The following is a 14,007-nucleotide window of genomic DNA, read 5'->3' on the forward strand; positions in this document are numbered from 1 at the left end:
AATAAAAAATTAAACTTTTCATTTATCTCATATCAGCCATACTTCATCAGCTGAAAGTAATCCAAGATCCTAAATCTCTGTCATGCATCTTCATTTGATTTGGAAGAGGCTCTGACATCCTGTCTTACATACAGAGGAAAACTAGGATTTCACTTTTAATTTACCATTATATATTTAACCAAATATTCTTAATGTGTTGTTTTTACCTGAGCAAGTCTGGTTTTGTTCTAGTCATTCCCTTCATCATACACTACATTGAGCCCCGAAAAATCCCCATTTCATCTTCTATATAGATTTAAAACTGCTTGGAGGGTAAAAAAGCACTGCTTCAACCTATAGGGGCTATTTACTGTCATTGACATCACATTTCATCTAGTTCAATCTAAGGCTACTTTTGCTTTTAAATTCCCAAATCAATCCTGAAATGTTTTAAATCAAAAGTACTGTCACTGCTACTCATTAAAACCACATTTGTCTGCTGACACATATTATAAATGGCAATTGCAAGTGCTTTACCCTGAAAATTTCTGGATAATCTAGTCTGGACACCAGTACCAGACTTTTAGGAGCAAATACTTCTGCAGGTGGAATTAAACCAGACTCCTCTTCACCTTCGACGTCTTTTGTTCCCTTGAAAACAGAAACACTTCAATTAATAAGCAGAAAGAAATTTCAAACTAAAATGCTAGGACTCTTACAAAAAGTTAACATTTCTCAGAACCTTAGAAAAGCAAATGAATGCAAATTAATGCATTACTCAAAACTGGTAATGAAGTCAACTAACAGGACCATATTCCAATGGTTGCCTGAACTCCCTAACAGCTTCTAGATGCAGTTCAACTTGTTAGAACTCACCTGGGAAGTCATGCACCAATGTACCTAAAATAAAGTTCTCTGAGACACCAGTTTAAGAGGACAATGTTTCACATTAAATGCTCACTGTTTCACATTTTAGATAGTGAAGTGGATTATAGAATGGAATCATTTCACATGAAAGTGTTAGCTGATTTGCAATCAATCGTATTCCAAATAGAGAAAGAAATATATTCATTTGGTTGTCCTATTCATTTAATACAATTCTTACAGAACTTCCACTAATGTTACAGCTAAAATTATCTACAAAGTCATCTCCAGCCTGATTCAGTGACGCTGGAATCTAAAGGAATTTCTTCACAAGAAAACTAGTTCAGATTTCTCAAATAATCCCTCAAACTTACGAACCACTAAGTTTCTTGATTTAAAAAAAAAAAAAAAAAGGTACCAGGCAGATAAACCTGTAGTTGTTCATGACATTGTGCAAGTTGCTATAACCTCCTTGCCAGCGCTTACTATTCAATCACAATTATTTTATTATTAGAACCATAGAATCATAGAATGTCCTGAGTTGGAAGGGACCCACAGGGATCACGGAGTCCAACTCCTGTCCCTGCACAGGACAACCCCCAAATTCACACCATGTGTCTGAGGGCGTTGTCCCGTCGCTTCTTGAACACTGACGGGTTTGGCGCCATGACACCTCCCTGGGGAACCTGTTCCGTGTTTACTCATGACCAAAACTGAAGATGTCACTAAGTACTTTCATTTCTAAAATTCCACACGTGTTTTGACAAACTCATTAACTTATTAAGTTTTCAAATTACAGAAAGTCCATGCTTTCCAATTTTTGCATGTAATTCTCTCCACTCCCATACCACGCACCCAGTTTCTACATTTTCTATTTGTTTCTCTGACAAAGCATTCTTCTAAGCAAAAATCACTGTATTATCCTAATTAGGAATATGAGAAAAATTACTTCCCTTTCCACATAACAACATATCTGCCTTCTATTTCTGTCACATTACTAGTCATTTCTGCTTATTTTTTTTAAAAAAAATCCAACACCACTTTCCTTTTAAATGGAAGAAGCTCTTAAATGCCAAGAATGCTGCGAGTTCATGAGCTTTATTTCACAACCTCAGTTCAGAATGTACGGTTTCTTCAAGCAAACACATGTATTCAAATAAAAGCAGTTAAAACAATTCTATTAGAAGTACTTAAAAAGGGGTCAAATTATTTTAATTGTGAGAAATGCTTAGTTACACTAAGCTTCACATGGGAATTTTATTGATAGCAGCCCACGATCAAAAATTTTGGAGACCACCACCCTACAGTATCATTGTTCTTCTAGTGGGATACTAAACAGGTTCCTTCAAAAGCACTTGTTGCTTTACCTAACATCAATGACTTTATACTGAAACAAAATACATAATAACAGTCCTATTCTGTCCAGTCCTGTCTGCAGAGTCCTGTGCGCCTTGGTCAGAGCTGAATGGTGGCAGCTGAAGACAAGAGCGGCCATCAGCTGTGAACCACTTAATTGGTGTTGCCTCCACACCAACACCTGCGTTTTATTATATAAATGCTCTCCTCCCTTCTAGCGTCAAACTGAACGGGTCACTCTGAAAACGTCCAGCAGCTGGTCTCAGCTGGAAGCTGCGCTGACAGTGTAGGGTAACACAGAGCTGGTTCCTCACCTGCCCGCAGGCGAAGGTACCTGTCCCCGAGCCTTGGCCCGTGGCCCTTCCACCGCAGCGACAGCGCGGCCTCGCGGGCTGGGGTCCCCAGCGCGGGGCTGCGGCTCTGGGAAGCTGCTCCACCACTCTCCAGTTCTGCGTCAGCCTACACTAAAGCGCTTCTCACACACACCCCCCTGAAATGTAAGACACATCAGTATGTGTGTACGCTCAGGGACCCCGGTGCCCTATTTTCATTATTAAATAGACAAAAAAGGGCATGGAATTTTTTATACTTATACAAATGCTATAAAATATTTTGAGGCAGAAACTAAATGAGATTCTGGAGTTCCTGTAAAACCATCACTGTGATTCTTCATGACATAAAAGTTAGGTGGTATTTACTTATGCTATGCCATCCCTTGTCCAAGCAAGATATATTAAAAAAAAAAGCGAGTGAGTATCAGCATCGCTATGGTGAGTCAGACAAAAGGTTGCCCCTGAGCAAAGGAGCAGCTCAGTGAGGCTGCTCCTCCAGCAACCTGCAGCTCTGGAACCTCCTGACCCGAGGACAGCCTCCTATCGAAAGAACAATTCAGCATTCAAGCAAAAACAGTTTAAAATGAGAGTATTAATGTTTGTATTAAGCAAGCTGTTTAATTAAGAGATACGTATAATATTTTCATACCAAAGCAAAACCAACTGGCACAGCAATACATATACACACATGGTCATGTGCTTGGCTTTGTACATTAATCCTTACCTAAATGGCAACCAATACATACGCAGTGTACATGACTCGTCTAGTTTGCGTCTCATTTCTAGGTTAAAATTGTGATTCACAAATTAGTAGAGAGGCACAATAACTCAAAAGTCACCTGTCCCAGATGTTAATTTATTTCCATCCATTACAATGTTGTCAGGGAGAGCTTTTACATTAGCTACAGTTCCCTTCCCCAGCCCCTAAAAGAAGAATTTTTAAATTATAGTTCAGTGGTTAAACAGCACTAAACACATAATCAACAAAACTTTATTCTATCAACTGTTCTAAAGAGCAATTATGAATTCTAGGCATAAAGGCAACAGACTCTGGCTCTCTGACAAATTGTGGACCCTGACAACATCAGGAAAAATGAAATTAAAACATATTCCACATTTCTAAAGGCAGGGGAATGGAAGCTTCTCTAGATACACATGATACTAAGATAATGAAAACTCAGGGTGCATAGACAGGGAGGAGGTTTCTATAAAAGGCCATTTTCATAAACTCCACTCAACTTCAGATCAAGTCTTGAATTAATTCTTAACTAGATTTAATTTAAGGGCACAGTGGCAGCACAGTATTGAATTGATAAATCATTTACACTATAAAAACACTCTCTCACTCTCTTGCTTCATAAAAGATTTATGGAAAAATATAATGTGACTAGCTGTATTTCTTCCACAGCTAAACGTTCTGACAGGCATGCAGGCACATTATTAGGAGTCACTAGACTAAGTAGATAACCATTTTAAACACATGACTTTTAACCTACTTTTCAAGCAAAGTATTAACAGCACAAGCATTCTGTAGCAATACTACACACAAAGCGGTTAAACCACAAACTTAATTCTTTCTAGTTACACTTTTGCTCAGACACATGCACATTTCATCTTTCTTTATCCCCTTTCTCATCTAAGAAAAAAGATTCCCTAATCAAAACTAACAAAATAGAAGAGTTGCTTTGTGTTTTGTGGTTTTGTTTTTCCTCAATACATTTTTGTTTTATAAATATAGCATCCACTTTACAACTAAATTTAGAATAATCCAATGTTAAAGAAAACCTTGCGAATGATACATAAACCAAAATATGACTTTAAATTGGTTAAATAATACTGCTATTTCATTTTGGTTGTGTGGTGGTTTTTTGGTTTTGTTTCTTGGGGGGTTTTTTGTTTGGTTTTTTTTGGGGGGGATGTTTGTTTGGGGGTGGTTTTTGTTTGTTTGTTTGGGGTTTTTTTAATCTAGTTGGTTATTATAGTTTTTCTTCTGCACTTTGATTGGAAGAACATGTTAATGGTATTTGGCACACTGCTACGGGGCTTCCCTGACATCGCTCTTCTAGACTGTTGGTTAGCAGCCCTTCACTCTACAGGACAACAGATTAAGAATTTTCTGAATTTCAATTAAATACTGAGATTCCTTTTTTGATCTCTCCCTTTTTATTTCTACATACAGGCAGACTTTGAAAACAGCTGAGATGAGAAAAATGTACCACTAGAGAACAAACCAGTGTTCCAGATGCTTCAAGATCTATTTAGTTTAAAAGGTGATACACATTTAAAATCTAATTCAGAAATATCTGTGCCTTTGGGTTGGAAATTAACTTTTTTTTAACATCAGATTAATAAAGCTCTGAAAAACTCTTCAGTAGGCTAAGGAATAGATAACAGAGACTGATGTGACTGTATTAATGAAAGGAACTGTATGATGACCTGTGATCACGCATGATTTCACCATGCCTAAAATATTGTCCCGCAAAAACATAGATTCAACATCGCAGTAATAGATGTTAATACTTATGTCCCATGAGATCAAAAAGGTATAGGAAAAAATCAAGATAACCAATTTTAAAACTAGATACACAATTACGTTCTTAAAATTTAAAAATACAATTAAATGAGTATTTATTTATTTGTAAGTAGAACATGGTTGAGGATACATCATAAGTTTAAACAGAAAAATCTTATCTGATTTTACAGTAGGGTGTTTCATTTGTTTGTCTTTTTTTTTTCCCTATTGTCCTGCATAAATAATATATAATAAACAAACCCAGAAAATGGTGAACCTTCTTTTGAAAGACATATGACGCAATTTCATTTTGCTCAACATGTTTGCTAAAGCTGTAATGTGGTCTGTTAAGAGACTGGCCAAAAAAAAATTGTGTCCCCTGTACATTTAAAGCAGGCCAATAGATGAATAAACTCAATTTTTTTCATGTATTTTAATAAATGTAGACAGTCACATCTACACTAAAATGATACATATACAATTCCTGACATAACATAGAAATTAGTTTCATAGGTTCTTACTTAAATGAGAATACAGAACTAGGGAGAGCGTGACTGCATATATTTCAACTGTTTGCCTTTCTTATTTTATCATGAGAGGTATTCATTTATCATATTTGTGACCTAAAACGATGGGGTAGACTGGAATGTACAATAACCAACTATTTCAACTAACAGCATAACTTTATAGCTTATTAACTTGGTCAATAAAAATAGCAGAATTAACAAATGCATTTGTGCAAGCATTTGAAAAAAAATCCTCACAAAAGCATAAAAGTTCACATGACAAAAAAAAAAAAAAAAAAAAAAGGAAATTAACTGTGATCAGCACTGTTCATCATCATCATTCTGCTATTTATTTGTTTGCTTGTTTTCTGAGAACAATTTGTTCCTCAGTTTAGCCAAGGGATGTATATGGCATTAAGCCCAAGCTAGACAAATTCGGACTAATTACTCAAGTGTTTTTTAATAAGGAAGGTAACTGACAACTGCAGTTACCTACTGACAGATCAGGCATGATGCCCCAGAACCACCATCTAGAAAAAGGTTTCATAGTTTTTTAACAGATGCAGTTAAAATCAAATACTTGTGGGCTTGACACACGTATTATTAAATAAGGTATTTCTTTAATTTAAATTGCTGTCTTTTTGTTTAAAACTCCCTCTACACCTATGAGAAGTTTAAGAACAACCGGGCACAGTTCACACCATTTTATCAAATACACTGCAATGAGAGAAGAGTTTGAAATGTTGGTATTAGAAGAAAATGTCAAGTATTAAGCAAAGAATAAATTTAATGATAAAACATGGCACCTTCTCCTCAAATAAGTTGGTGCAGATTGAGAGCAAAAACTTTCTTAAAACTAAAATGTACATTAAATGTTTTCTTCATATGCTACACACAGGGTACTGTGGAAAAATGATTTACACATGGTAATGGAGCAAGTGATGAGCGGTCACGTAGCTCTCCCAGTTCAGCACCCACGCCAGTCTGTCTGGGGAGACATTAAAGGGAATGTAATGAACACTGGGAACCTGTGAAAGTACACGATACAGAGCACACAGGCTTGGCTTGACACCTTATCATTGAGACCATTTCCAGCCTTCATCAGAATCTCCTGTTGCTTCAGCATCCACTGTACACACTACTCAGCAAAACTTAAGCGGGTACAAATGTGAATATGAAGTAGTCCTGCAATATTTTCTGCCCGATGCATTTTGTTTGCTTTAGATCACAAATATACATTGAGTTGAAAGTTGTGAGTTTTAAATGACACCTTGTAAGGCCAAGAATAGCATGTTTAGTTTCTGTGCTTAGCATCAAAGGAGTGTAAGAGAGAGATTTCATTGGAGCTATTTTTGCACTGGCGTGCCAAAACAGAAGTGGTAACAAAGCACGAAAAACAACCAAAGCTGAACTTATCAAACTGATAGCAAAACTGTTAGAAAGTCCTTTGCATTGGGTCCTTTCCTCATTGATCACACACGCAAAAAGTACTAATGCAAGCTTAAGCCTAAGTCAGGCAGCTTATTAAATACAGGAAAAAAAATAATCAAGTGATTACAGACTTATTTTTTATTTTCTTCTTTCTCTCTGGCTGAACGAATTTTGAGGACACAGAAAACCCCACAATTATACAAATCTAAAATACAAACTGACTTAATATCATTCATAGTTTCAGATTTGGCCTCAGATATGTGGAACAGAGAAGAAAAATAATTACAGCAACTACATAACAAGCAAATAGCTCTTTGAAGATATGAATTAATTTCATTTCCTGTAGATTTATGTCTACATTTAAAACATTTGTGGATTACCTGATGTCTGATAAGAGCTGATCTCACACTCCGATTTTTCCCTCACATGGCAGTGGACTACAAAACAAATCTTTCTGCTTCCCACCCACCCATTTTCATAAAAGCTACTGCAAGTACAAGATGTCTACTGTCAGTCACATTTGGCTGATATCACACGTGTTTAAAATGTTGCATATGGAAAATGAGCACATAACAGACAAATGAGCACATAAACAGACTGTAAGCCACAAACTCAGCTTAAGAAATCACGTTAAAACTTTTAGTAGAAAAAGGTGACTGATTTTGTGCTACTTCAGTGAAAACCTGCAACTTATTTAAAGGCAACAGATGCGGCAGCCAAGGAAACAAATGACAGCAGCCAACTTTACTCATATTAACCTTATATTTTTTTATTCAACAGAGATATTCATTGCTCTGATTTAGCCCTCAAAATTTAAGCTTTCCTCTTGAACTTTTATGAACCTAATTTTGCCACAACAATCATTATTTTAAGATGTCAGCTCTGCTTCTAAATATTGACATTTAACTGAAAAATAACCATCTAGCCAAAGTCTACATTAGGCACTGAAGTAAATTTTTAAAGATGAAAATGACCTACCAACATAGTCCAAAAAATTCTCCCTACTACTGAACGGAGCTGATGTTAAGGAACTCACAGAGCTTGAGAACGCATCGGCATTCACTCCATCGATATGCAGCTGAATTACAGCCCACGTGAACCGTAACTATCCTCCTTTCACCCCCATCTTCAGAACTTGGACATGTCCACTTTAATACTTGAATATGTATGCCCAAATTTGCTGTTTATCAAATCTCCAACGTCGGAGGCTCCTAGATAAAGCAACCCTGAACTGTTATCCAGCTCTCTGGGACTCCCAGCTGTCCAGCCCGTCTTGGCTGCTGTTGGCTCCAAGCCCCCCCAGTTGGATCCCAATGTCCTGCTGGGTGTCTGAGCCCCCCCATGGCAGGCAGCTCCTTGACCTGCCTCTGGTGGAGATGCTGCTCGTTTTCGGACACAAGGATGACCCAGGCATGCCGACTGTACATTTCCACTCCAAGGGCATAAGCTACTCAAGTCACTGCATCTCATCTAACTGATTAACATTGAGCAGAGAAGAATTAGGTTCATCTTCATGTCAGAGTGAGGAAAATAGATTTAAACTGAGGTACTAATAGAAAATACAAAGCATTAGACGTAGCTTTACCATTCTGAAGGTGGAAGCTGGCAGGCATGATTTGAAACTCAGAGGAAATCAAATGTGAACAGAAAGTCAAATTAGAATTGTACTTTTATTAATTCATCCAATCCTAGAGAAAGAACGTCTCTGATTACAAAACTTTCGCTCTAGTACTTCATTATAACTGTCAAAACCAGTTTGCCCTATGCAAAATTTTGCACTGAAATTGTGCCAAGTTCAGCAAGCCCATTGTTTTTCTGCTAACTGCCCAGCAAAGTAGATTTACAGACCACACATGATTTCTTATTTTAAGAAAAATTATTTGAAGTTTGCTTTAGTAATCTCATGCCAATTGCTCCTTTGGGATGGATCCCTTTCTCGCCACGTGACTTAGTCTCTGCTGGTCTAATTTGCAGCCAAATACACTCTTAGCCAGTTTATTAACAATCAAAGGCCAAAAACATTCAGCATCAATTCATTTTATTTACTTTTTGGACTATGCAAGCACATGTACCCAATAAATCCTAACACATGCACTAAAGTTAAAATAAACTTAGCTGACTGCCTCCAAAAGACAAATCTGCATCCTGCCTACGATCTGCTGTACTGAACCGAAACCACAGGTGAACAGATCTACTTCATGGCTTGTTTACGCACACAGAGTCATACAACTGCAGCTAAACTTACACTGGAATAATAAGATCAGCATAAAAGCCTTGATTTGATTTTTTTAAAAAGCAGGATAATAAACTGTAGTAATGTATGGTAGGGTCACAATCAACTAAGAAAGGACCAAAGACAGAAAATAACATTAAGATCGTAAACCTCAAGCCTCTGTAACAGGTCAGCTCATTGACTCCCTAAATACTGCTGACACTTCAGAGTACTCATATATGAGAATAAGGGGTTTGCCTTGCACCTTCCAGCATTACACAAAACTCATACCACCAGCATCTACCAGATGTTTAGAATTTAAAGAGCCTCACTTTGAAAACTCCAGAAGATGCTTATTTGCATTATAGTCTAAACAAATTGAAAGAACGTTGGAACAGAAGTCACTCAGTACCCATGCTTTCCACCTGTCAGTCCAGCTTCTGCAGCCATAGGCCAAAGTGTATTTCTGGAGTAGGTCATTGGGCTATACACACCCCTAAATATCTGGGAAGTCCAAGGTAATTAATATGCAGTTGCCCTATAAATGCTGAAATTCCACGGGGCAATAATCAATAGCATTAAGTAACTTTTTTCAACACGTTAATCTTAGCACTGAAGAATGTTAAAGAACTACAGTGACAAATCTTTAGCAAGAACTATGCATGTGCAAATAGTAATTTCAGAGCTTGTAGTTTACTAAATCTTTCTGAATTTTCCCAAAGGTAGCAAACTTCATCTATGGATTCCACCCTTTCAAGCTTTACACACCTAATCTGAGGTGAGGAGGCTGCAGAGACCTAAGCAGTGTAAGCAGAACAAGCAGCAAAAATCAAATTAAGAAAGCTGGTCATTCATATCCTATTTTAACTCAGTCATAATGGTTTTCATATAATATAGAACAGTATGTGGAAGTAGACCAAGGCAAAATTTTACATGCACAGATTTTTGTTTTGTTTAATTAAAATACAGTCAACTAATTCCTTTTGATTGCACGTGGGGAAACACATCGAAAATAATACTTTCAATGAATTGCTGAATTAGTACCACTACTGTCTGCAAGTCGGGTTAATTATCTCTACTGACAAAGAAAAGTCTCTGCTTAAAAGATAGTATCCGCCTGTCCTGTGAGCTGAGACTTGGGGCCACTGTGTAGATGCAGCACAGGAGTCAAGAGGAACAGGAGACCTTTCCCCAAACAGCCTTTGCAGCTGTGACAGCAGGAGCTCCAACCAGCGATGTGCGCTGCTCTGGGAACGCTCGAGCCCAGGGATACACAGCACAGGAGAAACTACTGCCAGAGGTATGAGGAAAATGGAAATATGCTTTCCTCTGCACAACTCTTCTCACCTTAAGTTCTGGCCTAGAGAGGACCTTAGATGTACAAAAGGATGTTAAAAGTACAAGCCTATTTCTTGTAATACAGAATATGACCTGCAACTTTCTCTTTACACAGGAGCAGAAAGGAAATAAGGCATTACTGAAATCTCTGTATGCTATCATACCATCCATTTTTCAGCAGATTTAGAAAGATGATGGTGTAACATACTAAACATTATTTTAAAAATTGGGGATTTTTCCACAAAATCTGTTTTGAGGCATTAACAGTAAGAGGTCACTTTCAGAACAAATTTAACATTTCGGATATTCACAAAAAGTTATTAAATCTCATCTTAAGAATAACCTGCTAATATAATATCCAAAGGGGGGTCAGAATTCACACTTCAAAAAGGGTACAACTGAACTGAGCATTCTCAGCCTCTGCTAAAAAGCAAATGTCAGTAACTCATCAAGCAGCATATGCTTTGACACAATAGGATCACCAACTCTCCAGTCCAAGCATAAAAATTGAAACTTTATAAAGCATGAAGTCATTTTGTTGGCAGTTTTTCCCTTGACTCAGGAAATATTTGTGAATGTCGTGAATCTGCCATTTTATGGTTTGGGATTTCTACAAATTCTTTTTCCTCTTTTTTTCAAGAGGGGCAGAGAGAGGAAGAGAACATGAATGGCAGGAAATGGGAGACTTGTGAATTATTACTTACGTGCATTTTCCAGAGTGATGTATGTAATCCTACCAGCTTTATGATCGCAATGTTTTAACGTGCATATGCTCTAGACAATACACTAGAACAATACAGTCTTGTAGTAAGATTGTTATAAATAAATGTCTGGGGTTTTGTGCTGATCTCATTGAGCAGATTCTCCGTAATGCCCGAAATGCAGTTGCACAGGCTCAGTTACTGGCATAAATCGTTCTCTAAGTTGTCGATGGTGGGGCTGGGGAGAGAGGATAACTTTCTTTTGAAGTGCAAAGCAGCATACAATTTGACCATTAAATTCTCAAACGACGTGAGTCAACATTTTTAAAAAATATTCTATGGTGCTCTTCCAAGAACTGCTAGGATAAATTCTAATTGTGTAATTGGTAAGAAGCGCAGTTGAGGTCAGTAGAAGTATCTGCTGAGTCAAAAGTATTAAGTCTTTGTATGCTAAGTGGTAACATCCAGAAACTGCTGTTAGAAATAACCTCATTTTAGCAAACAGCATATACACTATATAGAACTATACCTATATATGTGTGTGTGTATATATATATAGACATTTTTTTTTGATGGCTAATAAAGTTACACACACAGAGTAACTGAGTTTCATGGGTGAACTCTGTAGATGTAAGTTATGATTCCTGCTTCAATGAAATCTGAAGTCCACAGCAACAATCGAAACAAAGTAATAGGAAAAAACAAACACATAAAAAACCAAAAACCACAGAAAAAAACACAACAAAACCAAAACACCAACCAAAAAAAACCAAACAAACACCAACCCCCCAAAAGCCTTCAAGGCACTGTGAGGGAAGAGGAGAGAGAGATATTTTGACTCAGTCTCCTCCTTCTCATTCCTGTAGATATATACAAGTCAGTATGGAATCCAGCTGTATTTGCTAGAGCATCTAAATTGCAGCTTAAGCCAGACAGAAATGTGGATCAGACCAAGCATGTGACAGAGACATAAAAAGCTGGAAGGAGAAACCGGTGCAGTACCTCAGATTTCTTTACACTTTCTATTGGTAGGAACTTGAGGTTCGAGAGAAATCTTGCACGTTGAACTGCTCTGAGACACACTAAAGAAGTCTTTAAATGATGCCAGCTTTACCGCTGTTAGTTCATTATTAGACTGCCTCTAGTTGTCGAGTCATGTTCCAAGCTTCAGACTCCTGTTAAGGTCAAACTACAAATGCTTTATTTTAGTCTCAGAAGAAGAACTTATCCTTATATAGCTTTAACAAACGTTACTGGGATAATTAAGTGAGACTAGCATTGGAAAACAGAACAGTTCATGAAGGCTTACATGGCCAAGCTGTATCACCTGCATTCACAGAACTGAGTTCTATTCCCATATTTAATGGATGCCCTGTGTTTACCTTCCGTGTGAGTACAGACATTGAGTATTAATCAGACAAAAAGTAACATCAATCTTTTTGGTATATTATCACAACTTTGTGAGACCTGATCACCAAATTGACAACCATCCATGACGATAATAAATTCTGGGTCAGTTCAGAACAACAGTACTGCAACTACGCAAAGTATGATTCATAGATGTCAACAAATAAATGGCATTTTATTTTCTATCCAGGGGTAGAGGGTTGAAAATAGGCCATCAGCTGATTACTAGAGCCTGTGCTTCTCTCTGGAAAACTTGTTGTGACATGCAACTGCCAAGAGATTAAACTGAATCCAGGCTTTCAGAGACACCAGGGAGAACACTTTTTTCCTGTAGACTACATAGCTTTTATAGTTGCTATATTAGTCTTGCACCCGAGGTTATCATGGGTACCACCTAGATATACCATGTGAGTACAATCTCCTTACTTTTTAGGCAGCAGTTATTTACAAATCATCCTGTAATGCACAGCTGAAGCAGGAATGAAGGGAACTGGAATGACAGGAGTAGCCTCCTCAGACCCAGCCTGATCAATTGTGTCAAAAAGGTTCTTGAATTATTATGCAGGAAACTCAAAAAAGGTTTGATAGCTCTTTTCCAGCATTCACAAACTGACAAATGAGTTTGTTTTCATTTTGCAGTTTAATAAACCACAGAAACTTCCAAGTGGTTGGTTCCAGTTTTTGTGAAGACGACTCTGCCAAGCCAAACATCTCAGCTGCTCCAGCTGAAGCCCGACCGATCTCACGGATCAGCGAGGTTTACCTGAAGGCTACCGGGAAAGAAGTAACTCTTCTGTTTTGGAAATTTAATCTTCCTTTTGTCTTAGTGAGTTATATCATTCAGTTAAAAAAACCTCAACTGTATTTAACTGTGCAAAGTAGTGTCCAGATTCCATTTCAAGTCCTGGACACAAGGTTTCCTGCCCTGTTTGTTTAACCAGGCATGTGTCTGAATGGTTAACTCACTATTACTTTCACAGCCCAATGCTTCATAAGCTTATGTTTCATTACAGATTGTACATGTGCTGAATTCTTGTCTAATGACCATGTAACAGGGCACGTTCAATTATTCTCTTCGGGTTTCGGAAAGAAACAGGAAGTTTGGCTATAAACAATGCAGTCATAGAATAAATTTCACCACAGCAAGTTCATCTGAAAAATATGCATTCTTTACAACACAGCCAGGAATGGCATTATGAGAACCAACATCCTGATGCGCTCAGATTTTTTTTTTTAAATTGTTTTTTTGTATTAAAACTTAGGCAATGTAAGAAAAAAACCCTTTTACTTAATACTGGATGTTTTGTGATGAGCATTACTTGAAAGATGTGGATAGGGAATCAAAAGCAGCTGCTAGAAACCACAAGAT

General features: G+C 37.4%; 1 protein-coding gene across 8 annotated transcripts in view; it reads right to left on the reverse strand.

Moving 5' to 3' along the window:
- The window catches only part of SBF2 (SET binding factor 2), a 315,579-nt gene that overhangs the window by 143,612 nt on the left and 157,960 nt on the right, over nucleotides 1–14,007 (reverse strand). For all 8 annotated transcript variants that reach the window (XM_065635394.1, XM_065635395.1, XM_065635389.1 and 5 more), the window contains one exon: nucleotides 517–630. In XM_065635394.1, coding sequence (XP_065491466.1) covers nucleotides 517–630 — 114 coding nt within the window. The remainder of the gene's footprint in view (nucleotides 1–516; nucleotides 631–14,007) is intronic.

This window comes from Caloenas nicobarica, chromosome 5 (genome assembly GCF_036013445.1).
Source record: "Caloenas nicobarica isolate bCalNic1 chromosome 5, bCalNic1.hap1, whole genome shotgun sequence".
In the NCBI taxonomy this organism is placed as follows: Eukaryota; Metazoa; Chordata; class Aves; order Columbiformes; family Columbidae; genus Caloenas; species Caloenas nicobarica.